This window comes from Antedon bifida, chromosome 8 (assembly GCF_963402885.1).
Source record: "Antedon bifida chromosome 8, ecAntBifi1.1, whole genome shotgun sequence".
Classification (NCBI taxonomy): Eukaryota; Metazoa; Echinodermata; class Crinoidea; order Comatulida; family Antedonidae; genus Antedon; species Antedon bifida.
Genome location: NC_136233.1, coordinates 16,750,526 through 16,771,547, shown reverse-complemented (window position 1 = coordinate 16,771,547; position 21,022 = coordinate 16,750,526). Strand labels below are relative to the sequence as shown.

Below are 21,022 nucleotides of genomic sequence, written 5' to 3'. Positions count from 1 at the left end.
AAGCAAACTATAAATGACTAATTTGTGCTTCAATTCAAAATAGTTTATTTCCACTCTATTTAAAACAATAAAATGATTCAATTAAATTTATAATGTTACAGGTGCAAGTTACAGTGTAAATAACACCACGTTTAACCATTTACCCAATGGGTATTTTTATAGTGTTACGTGTGGCCTAAATGCATTGTTATTACGAATAAAATAATGCAAATTAATTTTATTTAGTTTATAACCCGATAGAGGCGAAATCAAACATCAGTCTCCTTATCAGTTGTTTCACCGTCTAAAATATATTCTTGAATGTCACCAATTTCGTTTGTTTCTTCAGGTGATGTACACTCATAATCATGATTCAAAATGTCTGTAGCGTACGCGGAAGATGACGTCACCACGACATCTGGATGATTACCAGATTGTCGTGTATCGTCTGCTGTACTTTCCTCTTGGATGGATGTGCTGTCCGTATGTATTGATTCTAATGCCATACTTGAAGGTCGACTGATAGGTGAAGCAGCGGACGTTGGTGTTAGCGAGGTACTGGTGGTATGAGAAGGAGACAACAGTGGCTCTTTCTCTTTCAGACTATCTGGAGATGTATCTGGAGAACGGTGTATTTCACAGTCTTTACCACGCCTTGCTTGTAGTTCAATATCTCTTTCTGACTGTGACGTCGTTTTATTTGCTGACGCTATCTCATAACTAGGTGCACAACCATTTATTTCTGCTTGCACAATAAATGTATGTTTTTCTATATTTGTTTTCATTTTATCTGCTTCCGTTATTCCTGCAGCAGGTATCACAATGAATAAATTATCAAGTTTCTGTGTGTCTTTCTCTGTGCATTCCTCACTATTGTTGAAATGAGAAGACAATGTTTTTGTATCATCAGTGTTTGTATATGGCATTCTCTTTGTATCGATAACTGCTTGGTCAGTTTCTCGATCGTACCGAACAGATGGCATATTGTCAGGATTAACGTCCGTTTCTGAAACTCCTTGTAATGTCTCATCCGGGACACCGATTGTGTGGTCCACTTGCTCCAACCATTCTTGTACGGTCTTTTGGTAATCCGGTCTTCCATACGGTATTCCGTCGACTGGTTTTGGATATTGGCGCCGATACGATGATTTAGCTTCTGTGTCGCTACACTTAGACATCGGATTGACAGTCCTTCTGTATCGTCTGCAACACAAGGCAGTGTTTGTGGCGGAACACGTGCCATGGTGATCACATTGATCTGGGCAGAGCAACTTAATGGCAACGGACAGAGCGTAACTGAATATTGCCGCAAAAACGGTAATGAGGATAGTAGAAGCTGCCGGTGGAATATCATAAAAGAAGTGTTCGCTAGAAGTGTCATCATCAGATGTCTTGACAGTCGCTGGTGGTGAGGTTGTAACCACAGTAGTTACCTGTACACTAACACTAATGATGGTTGGTGCTGTAAAGGAATATATAAACGGTTAAGATATTGACATCTTTTATTAAACGACCTACTAATATTAGGTACAGTATAGTACAGCAATACTAGTAAAGTAGTTTTTTTTACAGAATCCTTTTTTCGTACATTAAAGCTCTGTCTACACTATCAAACTTTATGTGACAACAAATGTGATGTGCCCATATATGGACATGATGATGTCGAATCTATATATATATATATATATCTACTATATTTGGACACATCACTATCATTTGATAGTGTAGACAGAGCTTAATGCAAAACACGGTCTTCTTTAGCCTACCTGCCCTAACTGTCCCGATCTGTAATAATAACATCGATAGGACAATGCACAGTGTCCGTACAGTGAACTGATGTCTTAAGGATGGCACGGCGTTGTCTTGCATCGATACGCCAGACTTCTAATTGATATCTGCAGGTGCATCCTCTGCAGCACCATAGCAAGGTATGTCCACACTGGTATTCTAAAAAAAGTAAAATCTAATTTGCATATAAAGGTGTAAGAAGAAATAGCGATTTCTAATGCACCATTTCAAAGTAACTTGCCTTGTATTGTTTGACCATGGACTGGACCATGGACCTATAAGTTATAGGTTTACTAGAATGTATGAATTAATTAATCGAATTTTATGAAGCTATAATATAATCTATATAATATTCTTCTATGGAAATAACCCTACAACGTGGAAGAATTAGTTGGGCACTGCTATCGTGGAAATACGAAGGACTATACATTATTTTTGTTGTTTAGCCGAGTTGCCCATGATGAACAGGGTAAGTAAAGTTTACATTTGTAAAGCTACAACAACGTATAGCAGACATTGTTTTTTAAACTGTTATTCATATGAAACATGACCTTATATTATACATACTCAATCAATAGGCCTTTTGTAGACGCCAATGTGTTTAGGATGATTATAGATCGACAAATGTGATTACCAATTTTTAACCATATCACGATGTCGTATTTATTTGAATGCTTAGAGAATGGAGAAATGGGTACTAACAGCCTCCATGCTTAAATTAATTTAAACTTTTTAAAGTTAGTTCATGGAACTCGGTTTAATGAAAAGCTAGCTAAGCACGGTACTTTTTTATATTCTTACCTGTTGGTCTAAGTTGGTTTACATCACATTTCAGAACTTAAATAATCGCAATGAATCGTTTATTACATATGTAGGCCTGTAACTAATCTCCATCAAATATTCGTAGGCCTAAAATTACAGGTACCCAATTCACAGCAGCGGTTCACTTAAGTTTGCATAGTTACTTTGTTTTGTCCTTTACTAAAACAGCTCCTTTGAGACGTAAATGAAATTTGCATGACAGTCGCATAGATCGAACTAAGAATGCTTTTATAATGTCTGTTAATCCTTGAAATACATGAAAGGCTGTTTTGACAGTCTATTATGCTGTGAACATTCTGAATTGATTCTGTAAGTCCCATCACTATGGTAAGAAAAGAGTATTGTAAATTATATTTACCGTGAAGTTTTGTGGTCATACACGCCTGTTCATTCCAATTAAAGACCATGATATTAATTATTATGATATTATAGGCAGATTAACAAAAAGGTGCGGGTCGAACCGGCTCCTCCTTTTAAAGGTTAAGAAAAGAAAACAAAATGTTTTATCTGGGGAAACCCCTTAAAAAGTCCTGGTTATAGGCATACTTTTGTATCTACTATTTCCATTAAATATATTTTCGTTTTGGTCAGCAATTAAAGTACATTATTTTTGTAACTATTACCTCCAATTAAGGACCGTTAGAACATCATCATTATTACTACTACTATACAACACAACATCATTACATTACACGGACTCAACTGAAAGATGCCCCATCCTCCAACCAAGTGTGTCCCTGTGGCGAGTTGGGGACCACTCATGAAACGTCACAAAATAAACATAACTTTCCTCTCTGTCCGTCTGTCTGTTTGTTTGAAACCCTCAATATTTTGCCCGAAGGCATCCATATAAACATCAATATGTTTCTTGCGCTAATGTTAAGCTTGGTTCCCACTAGAGACGCAACACAAGGACGTAACGCAACGTAAGTTAGTTGACCAATGACAAGCGATGGATTATTCAAACTGACACATGTCATTGGTCAACACGCTTGCGTTGCGTTTACGTCCTTGCGTTACGTCCTAGTGGAAACCAAGCTTTATATAATATTCCTATTAAAATTAGATAAAGTCATCTTCTTCCAAAAGATATATTTTGAATGCAAATGTTCCTGTATTGTGAAGGAATAATTAATATTTTTCACTATTAATAGGTCAATAATGTTTATGGTAATAGATAAAATAATAATTTTTGTTTATTTTTTTAAAACATTTCTTGAGAAGAAAAATTAAACATAACATATATAAAATAATTTATAAATCTAATTTGTGTTATTTTATTTTTATTTTCTTTATGTTCTCTATATAATATTTCCGCTTAATTTAAGAAGAAACAAACATATGTATATAAAGTTGATAACTTAACAATCATTATTACATACATGCAGTAAAATTATTTGTATCGAGATGATCAGAATAATTTTAAGTTATGGCCATACAGTGCAAGCCCTCGTTTAGAGGACTACACTTGTGTCTAAAAACAAAGCAGAAGCAATAAATTTAACACTATTGTCAACTTAATCCCTATTAAGAGGATATTGTTAATCCCTATTAAGAGGATATTGTTAATTAGCCCAAAGTTATTCCTTTATAGGGGCAATTAGATCTGTCTTTTAATAATAATGATTACATACAATTTTAACTTGTTCTTGGAAGCAGTTTCTCCACATTCTGATTGTAACATAACTGAATACCACATTTAAACAAATTATTCCCATCCCATAATTGTATCAAAGTAGTAAAAAAATGTTCGCAGAAATTAAATGAATTAAAAAAATTAAAAATTAACTATCTACTTACAAAGTATTTTACTGTATTATTATATTTATTAATTTAAAATACAAACATACAGTAAATCTGGTAAATCATTGAAATTAAATTATCTGAACGAAAATGATGTTACAATTTAGTGACCGTCTAGTTCAGTTAAGCTGAAACAATTTTCGCAGAAATTAAATGAATTTGAAAAATTAACTATCTACACAAAAAGTATTTTACTGTATTATTATATTTATATTTGTATAAACTTATTTAATAAGTTAAAATACAAACAAACAGTAAATCTTATAAATGATTGAAATTAAATTATCTGAATTTAGCGACACTCTAGTTGAGTTAAAACGTCATGCACTAATGACAGTTCTGGCAATTTGGCCGACAAAGACGACCATTTTCTCGACAATGACATCCTCCTGATTTGTCTCCCTTGCCCTGAAAATAAGAATATAACATACAATTATCAATATTGTTTGGAAGTTTTATATTTTTATTGATTTTTATATACAGTACTTAGCCATAATAATAGAAGTGGGCATAGAGTACATAGAGTATTAATTAGGTAGTAATTATTGTTGGTTTGTTAGTAATTAGTGAACAATCTGTATGTTTTGGTAAAGAGAAAACAAATGTACTAAAGAGTGCACATGTCTTTTATACAACTGGTTAAATATCAACCTGATAGATTTGGCTCATTGGGTAGTAAGAAAACCTGCATTGTTCAACATTTTTCAAGAACGTATGGTGTGCCACTTGGCCACTGACATCTTATATCCCCTTATTAACTTATAGTATATATATATATAGTATTTAAGGTAGGCCTATAGCTATAATGAATGTATAGTGTCCACTCACATTTGGACCCCATCTTGGTCCCTTAGTGACCCAGCATATTTCAGTCTTGCACATGGTACATCTCACCCAATCACAACCGTCCTTCTTCTGTACAATGATCTTGCATTTTGGACAGTGCATGGCATCTCCATTTCTAACCATTTCCTAAAAATCAAAACATACAATTTTAAAAATACATTCTGATGAATACAAATTTGATAGGTTTTTTCATTTGTAATTTGATCTGTCTTGTACAGGGAGGTAGTGGAGGATCCAACATTTTGAAAAAGGGGGAGCCCAGGGGCCTAAAAATAGTACAATGAAGTGCTGAACTAAACCTAATGTTCTATCTTCTGTATTGCAGATTTCAATATTTAGTGGGTCCCAGGCCAGCTTTCCCTCTTTGGATATGCCTATGGGAGATGACACCAAGGAGTTGAAAAAACTTTTTTTGGTAACAATAGCTACACTTACTGTACTACTATACTTTTACAATCATTTAGGAAAATGTAAACTCAAACTGTACAAGTAATAATTGTATTTTTGTCAAGCACCATCATAGAAGGGGATGGGGAGGAGGGAGCGGTGGTGGTACACAAGCAGATACCACACCATGGTACTATTGTAGGATATCATGGACAGGTTTACATATTTTATTTCATTGTGTGGTTTGAATAGACCTCCCTCTCACTGTTTGATTTGAGCAGCAACTTGCAACTTACATCCAGCATCAATTGTGTCTGCTTAGCTGCTTTATCATTCATAGCATTTATTTGCAACGAGTCCTGATATTCTTTACAGTTCATTCCTTCGTGAATGGCTTTACACGTCAAACAGTTCCTCTTTCCGCAGATCGGGCAAGGGAAGAAGTTGACGTCGTCTTCGTATATGCACCAGCCATGACAGTCCACGGTCTTACAATGGAAACTGTTGCCAGCTTGAGTCTCGGCAGTTGCGAGGCAACGCTGCAGGTGTTTTTGATATTGCTCATCGTCAACAAGCTGAAAAAAGTAAGTAATTCACTATCATTCTAAGATCATACAGAATAATAATAAACATGTCTTATATAAGTCAAAGATGCTCTTCAGGTGGAATGCCATCCTGAGATCAGTAGTAGTAATATAATAGAGTTTTTTTTTCTTTTTTATTAATGTATATATATATATACACTGATGAAGGGCTAGTGTTGCCCGAAAGCTCTGCTAACTTTTCTGGCTGTTTTACTTTATCGTTTTGATTTAGCTTTTCGCTTTTTTTTTGTATCTCCATTGAGATCCAGCCACTGATACCCACAGCATTGTCATTTTTTCAGTAATTTGCCTTTGGATTTATATATATATATATATATTATATTATTACTTGCTATGTTTTGTTTGTATTTTTAATATTTCCACTTACTGCTCTGATTTCGCGGTCTTGGATTAAAGCATCGCAAGAAAATTCGTTGTCCTGAAATGGACACTTGATTTCAGGTTCTTCACAGACAGAAATATGTCCTGTTAGACACTCTCTAAAAAATGTAATCAAATTAAACAATGAATAAAATAAATAAATTAATAGATTGCCAGTGGTGTTCATTTCATTCATTACTGTATATACTGTACATTTAGTTATCAACACCCCTAATTTAGAGAATCTAAGTGGCCCTCCATCGCTGGAGGCCTCTGGCATTCTTAGCCATAGCCTCAAGGGCCTCATAAGCTATGGGGCCCCTGTGTTTAACCATGGAGTAATAATTATTACCACTGGTTGCCAATAATAACTATAAGTGAATTCATTAATTATTCTTCTTGAAAGTGTCAGCCATGTTTATAGAACAACAATGAATACAATACTCTACACATATAAAATCTTTTAAAAAGTCTTTGGGAGTGGAGTTGTTTTCATGAGAAATGATTCCGAAATCCAACCTTTGGAATCAGAACCAATCATATTAACCACAAAACCTTATTGATTTTATTACGTATATTTTAACTTCTGTAATCTTACTTGCAGAACGAGTGTAGGCATTCCCGCAGAGTGATGCCTTCTCCAGCTTCCAAGTCATCGTAACATATCAAGCAAGTAAAAGCTTCGTTATTTGGTATTACGTCCAACTGGTCGTATTCTTGCAGACGCTCAAAATTTAAAACAGCTGCCTGTCGATCGGCTTCCTCTATCTATTTTTCAAAATATTTTACATGAATATAAATTATTTTATTGTCCCTTCAATATACAGCAGACAAGATGATTTTAATTTTACATTAAAAAAAACAGCCATATAAAAAAAAATACACAATATGTAAACTACACAATTTCATTTGCTTTTATAGTTATTGTTTATTTTTGCTGTTTTGTTTTGGTCTAATATACTGCTTCATACAACACATAATCAAGTACCGTATAATAATAATGTGGTAATTATATTATTCAATAATTTTACAACTACACTTTCAATGATTTTTTTTTTCTTAATGGAATGTTAATTCTCCCAAATTTGATAAAATATCAACTACTTAATATTAATTTTACAGGAATAGAAGAAATTCTAACCCAGGGGTAGATCCACCCTAAATTTCGCAAAATCATAATGCAAAAGATAGGACATCAAATTAAGCCCAGTCCTTCATTTCACTATTTTTAGGCCCTGGATCCACCACTGTAAGCCACCCAAGCTAAGGTAAAGTGTTTTTGCCCTATGCCAATGTTAAATGGTATATTATTTCTAAGGTAGGAATATATATATATATATATATGTATATATATAATAGAAAGAAGTGAGATGCATGCTACGGGTTCGACATTAAAAGCCGTGTACAAATTTGTCATTCTAAGTATGTGAGATTACTTTTCATGTACTCCATGTAACTTGTATAGCAAACTCTCCAACAAAAAGTTGTTTGACAGAACGTTTTAATATTTAATAATATTACCCGATACATAACTTTACAATAATGTTATTTATACAACATACACGTCACTAAATGATCTGCCAGAAAAACTACCGCTTGCTGTAAACCTAATTTCATTTTATGATGACACAAAATAAATAAAAACTAACGCCCAATAAAGCTTTAACATCTTATTGACTCATTTACGAAATATATACATGCGCAATGTGTAATTTCTCTAAGTATGATTATCAAAATTTCTAACTTTGCTGTAATATAGTTTTGTTTTACTTTTGTGTTACTTTTTTAAAACTTTTTGTTAATATTTTAAAAGTTATTTTCATCCTCTTGGAACGATATAAGTGATTGAGGTTCATGAATCATCCTCCCGTCTCCTCCTCCCACTAGTAACCCAGACCCTTGCAGATCATCCTAAAAATAAAAAAATTTAAAAATATTTTAGTTCTAATTTGGAAATTTATATTGTATTTAGTTTTATTATTAGAGGATAAAGGGTGTAGGAGGAGGACGGACTGAGTATTTAAACCAACTAGAAGAGAAGTAACACCTACATTAGAGCTTACTCTATATTACCAGAATGTTACTTCAATAGTTCTCAGCAGTTTGATAAATAGCTTTACCAATTCATTGAAGTTTGACATCGCGTCGCAAAGCACGCAGCAAGCCGAATAGTGATACTTTGTCAGCCGGCATGAGATCCTCTACTAAAGAATGATCTTACAATTTTGACAATCAAGATATTTTAATTTTTTAGGCACTTACCTGTTTCATAACATCTTCATGTTGTTTTTCTTCTTCTATTAGCCTTTTCTCAACCGCATCCAACTCGTACGAATCAATCGGCGGTAGCACATAGTTATCAGGTCTCGGGTTTGAACACATGTGACAGCTTGGTCTACGAGGAGCATTTACCATCGTACAGACTTCACAGTGCCAGCCGACCTGACAAGAGAAAGTTACATTGCTAGTGATGTTTCAATGTATGTAATATTGTGAATGTAACTACAACTAGAAAGAGCACCCTCGATAAATTCCATTTTGTCTGACACTATAGGCTGGATATACTGTATAGTACTGTACTCCACAGTCAGTAATGGTGATATTTCAAGCACGATAGTTGGATGTGGATAGTTATATCATGGTTATATGGAGGTAAGGATGCAGGTATATATACTGTCATTTTGAATAAGAGAAAGGATAGCCATTTGAAATAATGAGATAGATTTGTAAGACTTTAAATAGAATACTTACATCCAATGCAGATTTCTTCCCTAAAGCAGAGGGCAAGACTGGCTCTTTACTTTGCATAACATCTCTGACAAGTTTCTGAACATTTTCAAAGGGAACATGTTGTCTGCGTGGTTGAAAACCAGGCCTGGGAGCAGGTTTAGGTCGAACACTAGCCAAACTAGAGGCGACTTGTATTGAATCATCTATCAAGTTTTCGGCTGCTTCTGTGTAAGAAAAATATATTAATTTATAATATTCTACACAATAGTTGTTGAGACATCCATATGAAAAAGTTGAGAGCAATTTATTCATTTTCTAATTCCTATTCATTTTCCAATTCTTATTCATTAAATACTAACCAGGATTTTCAATAGCGTTTCTTGGTGCTTCTTCTTTTTGTGTTAAATAAAGAAAGACCATGTATCCTGATTGGTCAATGCTTAACGCTTGTAACGTTTCATCATCCCTCACAATTCGATGGCCCACAATCCATCTTTGAACTTCTGGTGGAAAGTTGTAATCTGTATGCATCTGTGAAAAAAAAAATAGTACAGTGGTTAGAGAGAGATTGTCAATGGAAGATATTGCTGTTATCTATGTATGCACATTGGTGCTTAATACCCGTAAACTGTAGATTTACAGTAGCTGCACTTGGGTAGTTGAGTGGTTTGCCTCCAAGGTCCAGTGTCCAATACTAGGGTTTTAACTTTATGGCTACAAACACAAATGTGTTTATTCATCACATTATATAACCAACTGTTTCTACTCCACTCACTAAACATCAAATTAGACTTTATTTATAAACATTATACAGTTTATCCATGCTGTAACTGGTATAATATGTATGAAATAAAAAATGGAGGTACAGAGGTAAAGTAATTAAACTAGCAGATTATTTTATTACTATGGGTTGATATACTGTATCTATTTCTTTATACAGCCTGATTGCTTGTTTTGTTTGTTTTCTACTATTCACCCTCAGTTGATGAAATTCAAATTAAGGTTCTCCATGACTCACTGCATACATAGTGTCCATCAACAATGAACAACAGGGGCTAAGTAGTAAGATGGAACAGTAGACCAGGGAAAATACTAGTCTTCTGAAAGATACTTGGGTTCTTTATAGTGCATATGAGCCAGACATACTCTGAAGTTTTTAGTTCATTTGAACAACCAGAACCATTAAACCATACTGTTTATATTTTTTACTTGACTGCGCTTTTTGTATATTGTGTTTTTATTTATGTTGTAAATTTGCTGTTTATTATTTCTGCAACTCAACTCTTTGGGCTGCTATAGTCATAATTTGTTTTTATCTATTTATGTTGAAATATATATACTTGCCTTTTCTTTTAATGACTTGATTGATATTGATGGCTTAACCTTCAATGTTATTTTTATTGATGATTTAAAACGATCTTCAACTGAAATCCTAAGACTGGTAAAAAAAAGCAATTTTTAAAAATATGAAAATGAATTTCAATTCTTGTTGCTTCTCTTCTTTATCATCATATTTGGTGCAGTGGATATTTAACATTAATATCAATAAAGTATGCAATTATAAATTATGCGCAACACTGATGTAAATTGACCCGCCAGTATGTTGTTGGTTAGTTGGTAAAGTTCTGTTCTCTATTCACAATTCACTCATTTTACCTTACTACTGTATTTCTTTTACGTTTGTGTGTTACTGCATGACTCGCAACTTAAGATTTTGATTAGGACGTGATTTTGTTTAAGAGAATTAAGAGTTCTGTTTGATTCAAACTTTAAATGAAAGCTCTGTCTACACTATCAAAAAAGTGTGATGTGCCCAAATGTAGAATATATATGCCCAAATATGGTAGTGATATGACATCAGCATATCCATATATAGGCACATCACATTTTTTTTGTCACATAAAATGTGATAGTGTAGTCAGAGCTTATTGTACTTGTTTTATCAACACAACAACTTTTCTTCACAAATAACCAATTTATGGGAATTTAAAATTGAAAAAGGTTAGTAAACTAACATGATCCTATTATCAGTCTTTGAGATATTTGTTGTATTTGCAGATTGGCTAACAGCTAAACAAGCCTTTTCTTGTGCTAGTCTCTTTGCTATTTCTCCAGCCTTTTGCTGATCACCTTCATTAATGCTGACCATTAATTCCTTTGCAAGAGAGTCTATAACAAATTTAAAAAAAATTTAAAGTTTTATTTTCGTTTCATTTATTTATTTACTGTACATTACATACAATACAAAGGCAATGAAAAGTCATGATAAAAATTGTATTCTGGATTATTTACCCACAGCATTGTCATATTTTCAGTAATTTGTCTTTTAATTTATAATGTAATATAATGTGTGGAGGTTTTACTGTATTAAAGACTACTCGCTTGGTTGATTGAATATCATAGTTGTTTATTCAATAATACGTTATAATACATGATACAATATAATTATACAGAAACAGGAACAAAGTATAAGTGATGCTGTAAGTGAGGTGTGGCTGTAGATGTGCTTCTGAGGAAGTGTCAGTAAGGTGTGTCTTCGAAGAAGTGTCTATGAGGTGTGTTTGGGCTATTCTCAAACTTGGGGGTATATCGGCTTCAGTTCATTAGCATATGTCATTACATAATCTGTGAGCTTAATGATTGGTCCCAAGTCTGTCCAGGTACGTTAGGATGGAAGTGATTGATTTTATCTGGGGGGGGGGGGGGGGGGTTACAATGATGAATTGGCCCTGTCGAATCTCTGCTTAAAACTGTCAATATCTAATAGTTTTATGATGTGAAAGATCATATGGTCAAATCAACTGTTTTCTTTTTGGATTTAATTATGGACTAATGGACATTAAAACATCTGGACAATTTCTTCACTGGACCTTTCTGGGGCAAATTGGTGAACTCAATTGAATTGTAATACAAAGGTTGATTTCTCAATTATAAATCTATATCATTACATTACAATAAAAATATTACTGTTTTAAATTCAAAATATTAAGAATTTTCTTTATTTGGTGTTGAAAAACTAAATTTCTAAACTTTTTGACTAGAGTAGGAAATTAGAAGTTACACAGTGTAATATTTTGTCATACCTAGTAATTCGCCTTTCCCCGATGACGAGTCTCCACCACTGATGTGCCGCTGTGCAGCCATCTCGACGTGACCCCTCTCAAAAGCTAAAAATAAGGTTGTAGTAATCAGATTTATTGTACAATCATTAAAATACTTTAGAGTAGAACTCCTATTAAGGGGACACCCTTGGGACCTATCAAACTGTCCTCTTAAAAGGTGGGTGCCCCCTGTATAGGATCGTAGTATTTGACTGAGTATAATACCACGCCCAAGTATAATCCCACCCCCTAATCACTATGTCCTACAAACTTTAGGTTAATTTGGTAAATCCATGCAATCCACCCAAATATAATCCCAACCCTTTTCGCCAAATTTCATATCCAGGCCCCCTGGGACTATATTTGGTCATGTACAGTTTGTGCCCTACAGTAATGAACATGAACAGAATCATACAATGTACACAGTAGGCCCATTTTAGTATTAACAATTACGGTATAAATAAGGATTACTGTATTAACATAATTGATAAAATATATACTACGATATGAATTGCAACTACCTCTTAAATAACATTAAACAAACCTGAATTTAAAAAACTAAAACCTTTTGGTACACCAGGGTTGAATTTACTAACACATAACTGTGAATCCTTCACTGTCTTTCAACCAAAATGCTATGATTAGAATTGATATACAAATTTACATTGTTGGAAATTCCCTATTTTAATTCTGGACTTTCCCCTCAAACTGAATAATGTTATTAGCATAACAATGAGAAGGCCCCACGCAGCATCGATTGCTAAGAATCAATCAATTTCTTTTGTGCTGTTATGATATGAAATATATTTCCTTCCTGGTCTGTCTCACATAATGTTAAAAAACATGGGTTGAATTTGTTATTTAAGTCAACTGACTTGATACTTAATCACACATATGCCATTTTGCAAGTTGGTGACTGAGTTTTATTCCAGTCTCATGACAGGAACTGAATTGGGCAGGATATACGTAGGGAATCACCCTACTTTTCAGGAAATGCCATGTGTATTTAACTATTTAAAGTCCTTTTCAATAAATTGTAACATTCATGTAGATATAACTTATTTCAAGTTAGTCCAAGAGAGATATTCAGAATTTAGAAAACAAGGGGAAGATACGTTGTACAGTAACTCTCTAACCCTAAACCCACTTCAACCTGTAATGTGATATACAATGAGGGTTCATAGGTAATATGTGTAACTACTGAGCCACTCGATTTAAAGGTTTAAAAAGTTAAAGATGCATTGTCCCGCTGAAAAAATATTTTTTGAATATGTCATTTCAATTTCACATAATAGTTATCCACTAAGACCAAAAATTGGATATAAAAAAGTTATATACCTGAAAAAATAGTCAAATTGTCTTCCAGCCAATGGGTTTTTGGTTGAACTTAACCATTTATTTTTTCATTTTTGAAGTGAAAACAAGTGATTAACTTTAATAAAATTACAAAATAACCTATTCAAAATCTGATTTAATTAATCTTCATTTTTCATGTTTTTGGGGGCCAATACATCTTTACACATTGCTATGCTCTACCTGATTTCCTCTGTTCATGCGTCGCATTGCCAAGCAGTGTTCCAAAGTTTGAGGCGTCCGTAACTTTCTCATATTCCATTTGATATTGCTTCTTATCAGGTAATATAAATTCATGAACGGAGGTACTAACAACCTTAAAACTTAGGCTAGACATGGGCGAGTAAAGAAGTACCTGAAATGCAATATTCATTTTATTCTTTTATTTCAAAATGTTACGATATTTTTTTTCCAAGATAAAAAACAATGATCTAAATCATCACGAATACTCCAGTCTATGGTTATTGAAAATAAATAAATAAAATCTTTGTAAATAAAAGATTTAAAATTTAGCATACAAGGATCACGTTATTGCATTCTTACGCCAAACACGCTGCCACACAGGTGTAGTGGTGGGTGACCGAGTAAGCGTGGGCATGATTTGAAACTGCCATATCTTATTAGCTGAAGTGTTGCAGGCATGTCTCTGCTCCCTCTCCATTTTTTAATGCATTGGTACATTTGAATGAACACTTCTATTATTATAACAATTAAACATTTTTTTACTGTACTAACACTTTTGTCATGTACTGCTTTCAGTACAAAGCCTTTTGATACATCTAGAAACTGTAATACACATGGTGCGATTCGGATCCACCCTTTTGTATCGTGATTAAGATACAGTACACCAGGAGCAGATCCGAGAACGCTATATTCTTCATCAAGCATTGTAAAAGTCTGAGAGAATAAAAATGAAATTATGATAAGCAACATATATTGAATACAAAAAGATGTTCAAATGTAAAAGTTAAATTATGAGTTTGTAGAAAATTATTAATTTCAAAATTAGAAACATTAAAATGCTGTAAATATTTGTTCGTCAACTTAACATGTACAAATAAATTGACGTAAACAATATCATGTACTTGAAGTTTACTGTTCTACCAAGGTATAATATCTGAAATGCATTACAAATATTGGCCAAAGAATATGAGACCCCGAATATAAATTAATGGACAGGTTCGCGTTTATATCTAATAAACTGAAAATGTATTTTCCATCCCGTGTTGTAGCCAAGATATTTACCCACTAGACTTTCATACAGAATGTCTGATCTAATAACTGATCTACTACAGTCTACTGAGCTCCACTGGCGCTGTATATCTAGGCCTGTTTATACTCGTATACATGTAATGTATGTATAGGTAAACCAGTAGATAGAATAGGAAGGAGAAACCATTTGATAGCTAGACCAACCAATAGCTACAGAACAACAGTACAGATAATATATAATAGACAGTACTAGTAGTACTGTACTAGCTAGAGTAGTTTAGTAAGTAGTAGAAGGAAGACACACACATGATGAAATAACAAAAAGTAAATTACAATTATTAGACGAGTCTGCTACACATAAATTGGACTAGCTTACATATACAGTCTGTGTAGTCGAATATTTTATCAGAATCAAGGGAGGTTACCTAAAAAAAATCGTAGTGTCATCAAACGTAAACAAAAAATAGAGTATGGATTTTCCCCATTTTTAATTTCTGTACTCTGTGTGTGGCACGTGACCTGATGACTCATCGTAATTATAGAGGGGGTTGTTTACATAGACTTACCTTATTCTCAAATAGTATTTTAATCAAACTTCCCACAATTTTATCAATTTGAATAATAAAAAATGTATAATGAATTACATAATTAACTTTATTTTAGTTAAAATTATTATACTTTATGTTATTTCAAATATATAATTATAAAATACTTATATATGGCAATAGATTTATGTGAAATAATCGTTTAAAAATGGACTTCAAAACTAAGGTAAATGTCAACATTTCAGCTGTAATTTTCCAAAACGTAAAAGCTTTCTTGAGAAAGTTTAGAAAGTAGTCGTGTTTATGCATATGTTATCAACGGATTTCCGTGGTTTAGATTAGATCAACACAAACCAAAACATCTTATGTAAGATTTGAGTTGTTTTACTTGTATTTGTCAAGAAAGTCTATACATTTTTGTTGTATATTTTTACCAGGCTCGTACGTAGGCCAGTCAACAAGGTCGTTTCCTGGTGTTTGTCCCTCGGTTCTCCCGCACACAAAGAGGCTTTTGATTCGATGGCGCTTGTTTCTCAACAAAAGGACAGCTTAGCTTCAAGTTCATTCAAACAAAACAGTTTTGAAATGGTGTATAGTTGTTTTTCAACAATATCGAACATTGTCATTAGTAATTGTTGTTAATATTAAATTCAACACAATTTTTCTGTAAAGAATTTGAACGAAATTTAATCGAAAATAATCTGTGTGAATTACTGTATAAAAAAATAAATTCACGGTGAGTTAGTGATCCAACAACTAAACACAGTATAAAAAGAAGAGAGAGAAGAACCAAGGGCAAAATGAAGCTTTTAGACAACTCAAAACTTGAAGCAATCAGTGAAGCATTGACCGTGGAGACTGGTGATTGTAAAATTTATGGAAAGTATGTACATTTCTGTATTCTATCAATTTCTTAATAATTGAATAATAATACAATTATATATTTTCAACCTTAAAACTACAGTCAGTATTTTTGAGTAACCTGATTTGTAATTCCATTTCCATCTATAATATATTTCTTCATTTAGCATTGTATGTACACTGTTGCTGTGAGAATACTGAATGCCTATCCATTATGTAATTTTTTAAAGCTAAATTTTTATTAATAAGAATTGATATTGATTGATTTGATATAATTAAAAATATGAATTTCTTAATTGAAGTATTTTTAATTTTGCAGAGTGGAAAGCTATTCCTGTAAGATGGCCGGTAATGATAAGCGTTTATACAAGATGATAAGCAGTGAGAACGGTCAGTCACCAAACGATTTGCAGGCGTTGTCACCTCCTCAGTCAGGCTTTCATCTTGGCCCAGGTCAAATGTTAAGCACCAGCAGTAGCAGCGGAGGAGAGGAAACAGGCCCACTGTGTCACACCTGTAGTCGTAGGATGATATACTACCTGATAGCAACGCTAAACGCTTCCTTTCATCCCGACTATGATTTCAGGTATGTTGCTGTGCCTACTGCACTGGTATAATTTGAGATGAAGGGTGGGGGGATAATGGTTGTTAATGGGGATGTCAATTAGTGTAACTTTCAAAGTGTGCATTATGCTAAACATTATATTCTGGAAATACTGTATAACGTACAGTAGATAAAATTTACTCTAAATTATCCAGATGACCTTACTCTATTATCGGTATAGCAAAGGTGATAACAAAATGTTGGTGATACAACTTCAATTTCCAAACAATTCATTATTACTTCCTAAATTTAGCACATTTCCAAACGATTGTATTGCTTTTATAGTAAAATAGAGTTTAAAGTTCAAATTTTTGTTATCTAGTGATGCGAAAAGCAGTGAATTCAGCAAAGAACCAAGCTCACACTGGATAATGAATGCAGTTGACAGTAATCTATATTCTGTCCTTGGTGATATGTATGCTGGGCTTAAAACCAAGCTATGGTCTGCCATTAATGATGAGATTGTTCTCAATGAATGCGAGATATACAGGTAATTATTGTTTATTAATTTTAAAGTGATTGATTAACAAGGAAATAAAAAAAAAATAAAGAGGAAATACTTGTTCTGTATTATTACATGTTTCCCTTGGCTTTGCACTGTATGGAGGTATGGAGGTACAGTACTTGATCTGGCCAGAGGATATCGAGATGACCGCAACATTTTCTTCTTTGCAATCTTTGCCTTCCACATGGCATATATTTTTTCACCTATCACCCACCCTACAGAAAGATTGAGAAGCCTCTCCATAACCAAACAGTACTGTAAAACAATCTTCCTACCCACACCCATACTCTTGACAATACATAATATTCAAATTAACAACTTTATTTATGAATGCCATGGATATTTAAAATCTATTGTATGATGTTCACACATGGCAAATTTTGATGAAGAAACAATTGTAATGTTCAACTCAATCAGTTTTAACTTGTCTTGTTTTTAAAGTTTTCTATGCTATAATATTTTGATTCTGGGTTGTCATGAATTATATTTAACTAATTTTTACTTTTTTTCTTGCATGTTTAGTTACAACACAGATCTTGAATCGGATCCATTTGGTGAAGAGGGTGTTCTTTGGTCGTTCAATTACTTCTTCTACAACAAGAAGCTGAAGCGAATTTTATTTGTTACATGTAGAGCCACCAGGTATCCATTTTAATACCCATTGTGTTGTGTTTTTTGTCTATTGTTGTGTAAACTTCCATTTGTGTTACTTAACTTTAATATTTAATCGATGCTTTGTTGTTATCGTTGAATTCCAGGACCCTGAGTTTAATCCTAGCTTTGGTCCTGTATTTCAAAACAACTAAATGACCATAGTACTGTAGTACAGTAGTGTACAGTAGTAAACAGCTTAATTTAGATTATTGATCTGATAGTTATAGTTCCAATGTAAATGAATAAATTTAATAAGATAGTAATTTTAACTAACTAACTTATATATTTTCATTATTTTTAATTATTGGTTGAATTTCCTACTGCCAGCCATTGTCTCTATATGTCTTTGTTTCATGTAAGCTTTATCGAATGTAATAGAATTTTAAAATTTATTTTTGGGTCTGAATAAAATACTAAAACTTCAATATATAAATGCCAAAATATTGTATTACTATTGTACACCAATTGATTAATTTGATAATGGCCGTTTATATGCATAATATAATTATAAAGTTAAATAATTGAACAATGGATGGTGTTACTGTAAATAGTAAAAATATAATCATAGGGTAGAATAGAAATAGTAATAATGACTTGATGGTAAATTGTCTGTACATGATACTTCTCCATATGACTGGCACCTTGGCGAGGTGGAGAAGCTTGTGAATCTCAATGATCTGTAGAGCTATGCCGGCGGTAGCCTAGCAAGCTACTGGTAGGGTCACCCATGCCGGACAGGTCGCACAATTAGAGGTCAGACAAAGTCCAGTCTTAAGAGGTCTTCACAAAATGATCTGTAGGGCTATGTTGGGACTACTGTAGCTAAGTAAGGTACTGGGGTCACCCATGTGAGATTGTTTTTGTTTTGTTTCTAAAGCTCTGTCTACAAACTAGTGTGAAAAAAGTGGGATGTGAATAAATATTGTAGTGATATTGCATGCTAGTAATATGACATCATCATTTCCATATATGGGCACATCACATCACATTTTTCATATATAATTTGATAGTGTAGACAAGGCTTTAAGCTTTAAATAAAATTTCCTTATATTGTGTAAAACTGATTCATTATTATGTATTTGTACATTGTCTTTGTAGCAAATCTGCCATTGCGATTGGTGATTCCGGGATTGGATTTGACCTGCAAACGGACATGGATTATGATGATATTTACATGGAGGAAACCGAGGATTATGATGGTTACAATCTGAGACAAAGGTAAGTTATTATTTATATATTATTATTTATTATATATTATACGGTATTTGCTTCAATTTATTTATTATTCAAGATGATAATAAATAATTAATTGAAATGATATAATATTCTCAGGTGTCGTCTGTATCTAACATTAATATATTTTTCTCTACACAAAATTTAAATTATTTATTTTCTTACATTCAAAATACTTTCTTTCTATTTCTTGGTTACTAAAATGTTTGTTCAAATTAAAGTTCTGATAAAAAATATAAAATAAACAGACAAAATTCAACATAGGTATTCAAGGTATGTTGAATTTTGTGTTGTAAGTTTGTTTAAAAAACATTTATAAATGTTTGTTGAAATGTTTTATTTTTCTGTTAGGTCGACGCCTGTCAGTTAGTATGGATTACAGCAAATAGCAGTGAGCTACCAATAAGGACACTTAACTCAAATTGTCAGAAATTAGATTGAATGAAGATATTACGTTTAAAATAGGTGTTAAAACCTACCTGTATTTATTTTTGTAAATCAGCTATACTGTATTATACAGTAGTTTTTAATAGGATTTAAACAAGACTATGGTTCAAAACTGAAAGGAACTGTTTAAACAAAAATAGTGATCATACTAGTGATTGTTTCACTAAATTCCTCAGGACAACTTGAAACTGGCATAAAGAAAGGCCTAGTTTGACCAAAAAAAGAGTGTGATGTGCCCAAATATGGTAGTGTTAGGTCAAATATGGTAGTGATCTGACATCATCATTTCCATATATGGGCACATCACATGTTTTTGTCACATAAAGTTTGATAGTGTAGACAGAGCTTAACTAACAATTGCAGTGTGGATATTATATATCACCATACAATATATTGCTTATCAGGCTTTTAAACTAAGTATTTATTAACTGTTGTGTTAACTATGGTTACTACAGGATGTAATATATCATTACAATCTTAAAAGCTTCAGAATTTTACACTACAATACATTTGTACATACTGCATCTAGCTGTAAGTTTGTATTTATTGGCATTGGTTTGCCCACACATTGCTTATAAGTTATAGTGGCCTGGTTGGCCAACATGTGTTTATGGTTGTTAGATATTTAGAAACTTATGTACATTTGTAAATAAGACAGTATGAAATTGTGACAGGTATGTTAGAATAAGTTTATATCTTGGTGTTGTATGCCATTCTGTTTTGTGCCAGAATTATTTTAAAAAGGTTGATTTTTGCTTCCAAAGTTTATGAATGTATGGCTACTAGTTATGAATGTACAAAACTGTATGCATTACTGCCCTTTTAGTGCAATAATGCATGGTTCTGCTTTACAAGTAATAGCACTGCGTAGTTCTAATGTTTGGGGGAGTTTTGCCCCTTTTGCGGTTTCACCCCACTCCTTGTGCACATTTTATTATTGTTATACTATAGTACATTACTGTAGGGTACAATATTATTGTAAATAAAAGCAATGATGTGCCAGTCAAATTAAAGTTAGTGAGTTTTTTTACAACACACTACTATTCTAACAAGTTTTAAAAGTTGACTAGTTTTATAGTTTTACTTGCATTTTATTTAGATATAGCACATGCTAATAAACTTGAATTTTTTATGCTGAATAAAATGTTTCTCATCACCAAAAATAATGTAGTTATTGGTTTATTGAG

The 21,022-nt window shown here is 33.0% G+C and overlaps 3 protein-coding genes and 1 long non-coding RNA gene across 10 annotated transcripts in view; 2 read left to right on the top strand and 2 right to left on the bottom strand.

Moving 5' to 3' along the window:
• Positions 1 to 31: 31 nt before the first annotated feature.
• On the bottom strand, positions 32 to 2,893 carry LOC144850669 (uncharacterized). 3 transcript variants are annotated; one of them, XM_078708036.1, is made up of 3 exons: positions 2,569 to 2,893; positions 1,746 to 1,942; positions 32 to 1,441 (listed from the first exon to the last, which is right to left on the bottom strand). In XM_078708036.1, the coding sequence occupies exons 2-3, from the start codon at positions 1,846 to 1,848 to the stop codon at positions 249 to 251; spliced, it is 1,296 nt and encodes a 431-aa protein (XP_078564162.1). In that variant the 5' UTR covers positions 1,849 to 1,942; positions 2,569 to 2,893; the 3' UTR covers positions 32 to 248. The 3 variants fall into 3 exon arrangements, with proteins under 3 accessions (XP_078564162.1, XP_078564160.1, XP_078564161.1); XM_078708034.1 differs by having other exon boundaries at positions 1,746 to 1,926; XM_078708035.1 differs by lacking the exon at positions 2,569 to 2,893 and adding an exon at positions 2,335 to 2,410 and having other exon boundaries at positions 1,746 to 1,926.
• LOC144850695 (uncharacterized) lies at positions 1,981 to 7,312 on the top strand. Its single transcript, XR_013614107.1, has 3 exons — positions 1,981 to 2,236; positions 6,052 to 6,209; positions 7,195 to 7,312. It is a non-coding gene; the product is annotated as an uncharacterized LOC144850695 (long non-coding RNA).
• Positions 3,882 to 15,494, bottom strand: LOC144850660 (ranBP-type and C3HC4-type zinc finger-containing protein 1-like). 4 transcript variants are annotated; one of them, XM_078708016.1, is made up of 14 exons: positions 15,320 to 15,438; positions 14,510 to 14,671; positions 13,958 to 14,129; positions 12,404 to 12,487; positions 11,336 to 11,489; positions 10,665 to 10,758; positions 9,680 to 9,851; positions 9,342 to 9,541; positions 8,853 to 9,032; positions 7,189 to 7,358; positions 6,598 to 6,709; positions 5,922 to 6,200; positions 5,221 to 5,364; positions 3,882 to 4,800 (listed from the first exon to the last, which is right to left on the bottom strand). In XM_078708016.1, exons 2-14 carry the CDS (start codon positions 14,660 to 14,662, stop codon positions 4,720 to 4,722), a joined length of 1,995 nt encoding a protein of 664 aa, XP_078564142.1. In that variant the 5' UTR covers positions 14,663 to 14,671; positions 15,320 to 15,438; the 3' UTR covers positions 3,882 to 4,719. The 4 variants fall into 4 exon arrangements, with proteins under 4 accessions (XP_078564142.1, XP_078564141.1, XP_078564140.1 ...); XM_078708015.1 differs by having other exon boundaries at positions 3,884 to 4,800; positions 9,342 to 9,544; positions 15,412 to 15,494; XM_078708014.1 differs by having other exon boundaries at positions 3,884 to 4,800; positions 9,342 to 9,544.
• A 287-nt stretch (positions 15,495 to 15,781) lies between these two features.
• The window catches only part of LOC144850681 (repressor of RNA polymerase III transcription MAF1 homolog), a 75,386-nt gene continuing 70,145 nt past the window's right edge, over positions 15,782 to 21,022 (top strand). Inside the window, exons 1-6 of one of the 2 annotated variants that reach the window (XM_078708052.1) lie at positions 15,782 to 16,414; positions 16,712 to 16,978; positions 17,319 to 17,486; positions 18,024 to 18,143; positions 19,254 to 19,373; positions 19,740 to 19,834. In XM_078708052.1, coding sequence (XP_078564178.1) covers positions 16,332 to 16,414; positions 16,712 to 16,978; positions 17,319 to 17,486; positions 18,024 to 18,143; positions 19,254 to 19,373; positions 19,740 to 19,758 — 777 coding nt within the window. In that variant the 5' untranslated portion in view covers positions 15,782 to 16,331 and the 3' untranslated portion in view covers positions 19,759 to 19,834. Of the gene's footprint in view, positions 16,415 to 16,711; positions 16,979 to 17,318; positions 17,487 to 18,023; positions 18,167 to 19,253; positions 19,374 to 19,739; positions 19,835 to 21,022 lie in introns of those variants that run through there. The other variant, XM_078708053.1, reaches the window with a different exon arrangement.

What these genes read in the sequence shown, in the direction of transcription:
- LOC144850660 (XM_078708015.1), bottom strand. Translation starts at nt 14,662, where the DNA reads ATGCTTGATGAAGAATATAGCGTTCTCGGATCTGCTCCTGGTGTACTG. An exon ending in GGAAGAAATCTGCATTGGAT is followed by an intron (nt 9,033 to 9,341) that starts GTAAGTATTCTA and finishes TTCTCTTGTCAG; the next exon opens with GTCGGCTGGCACTGTGAAGT. An exon ending in ATGAAGATGTTATGAAACAG is followed by an intron (nt 7,359 to 8,852) that starts GTAAGTGCCTAA and finishes TTTGAAAAATAG; the next exon opens with ATAGAGGAAGCCGATCGACA.
- LOC144850669 (XM_078708036.1), bottom strand. Translation starts at nt 1,848, where the DNA reads ATGCAAGACAACGCCGTGCCATCCTTAAGACATCAGTTCACTGTACGG. An exon ending in GATCGGGACAGTTAGGGCAG is followed by an intron (nt 1,442 to 1,745) that starts GTAGGCTAAAGA and finishes ATTCCTTTACAG; the next exon opens with CACCAACCATCATTAGTGTT.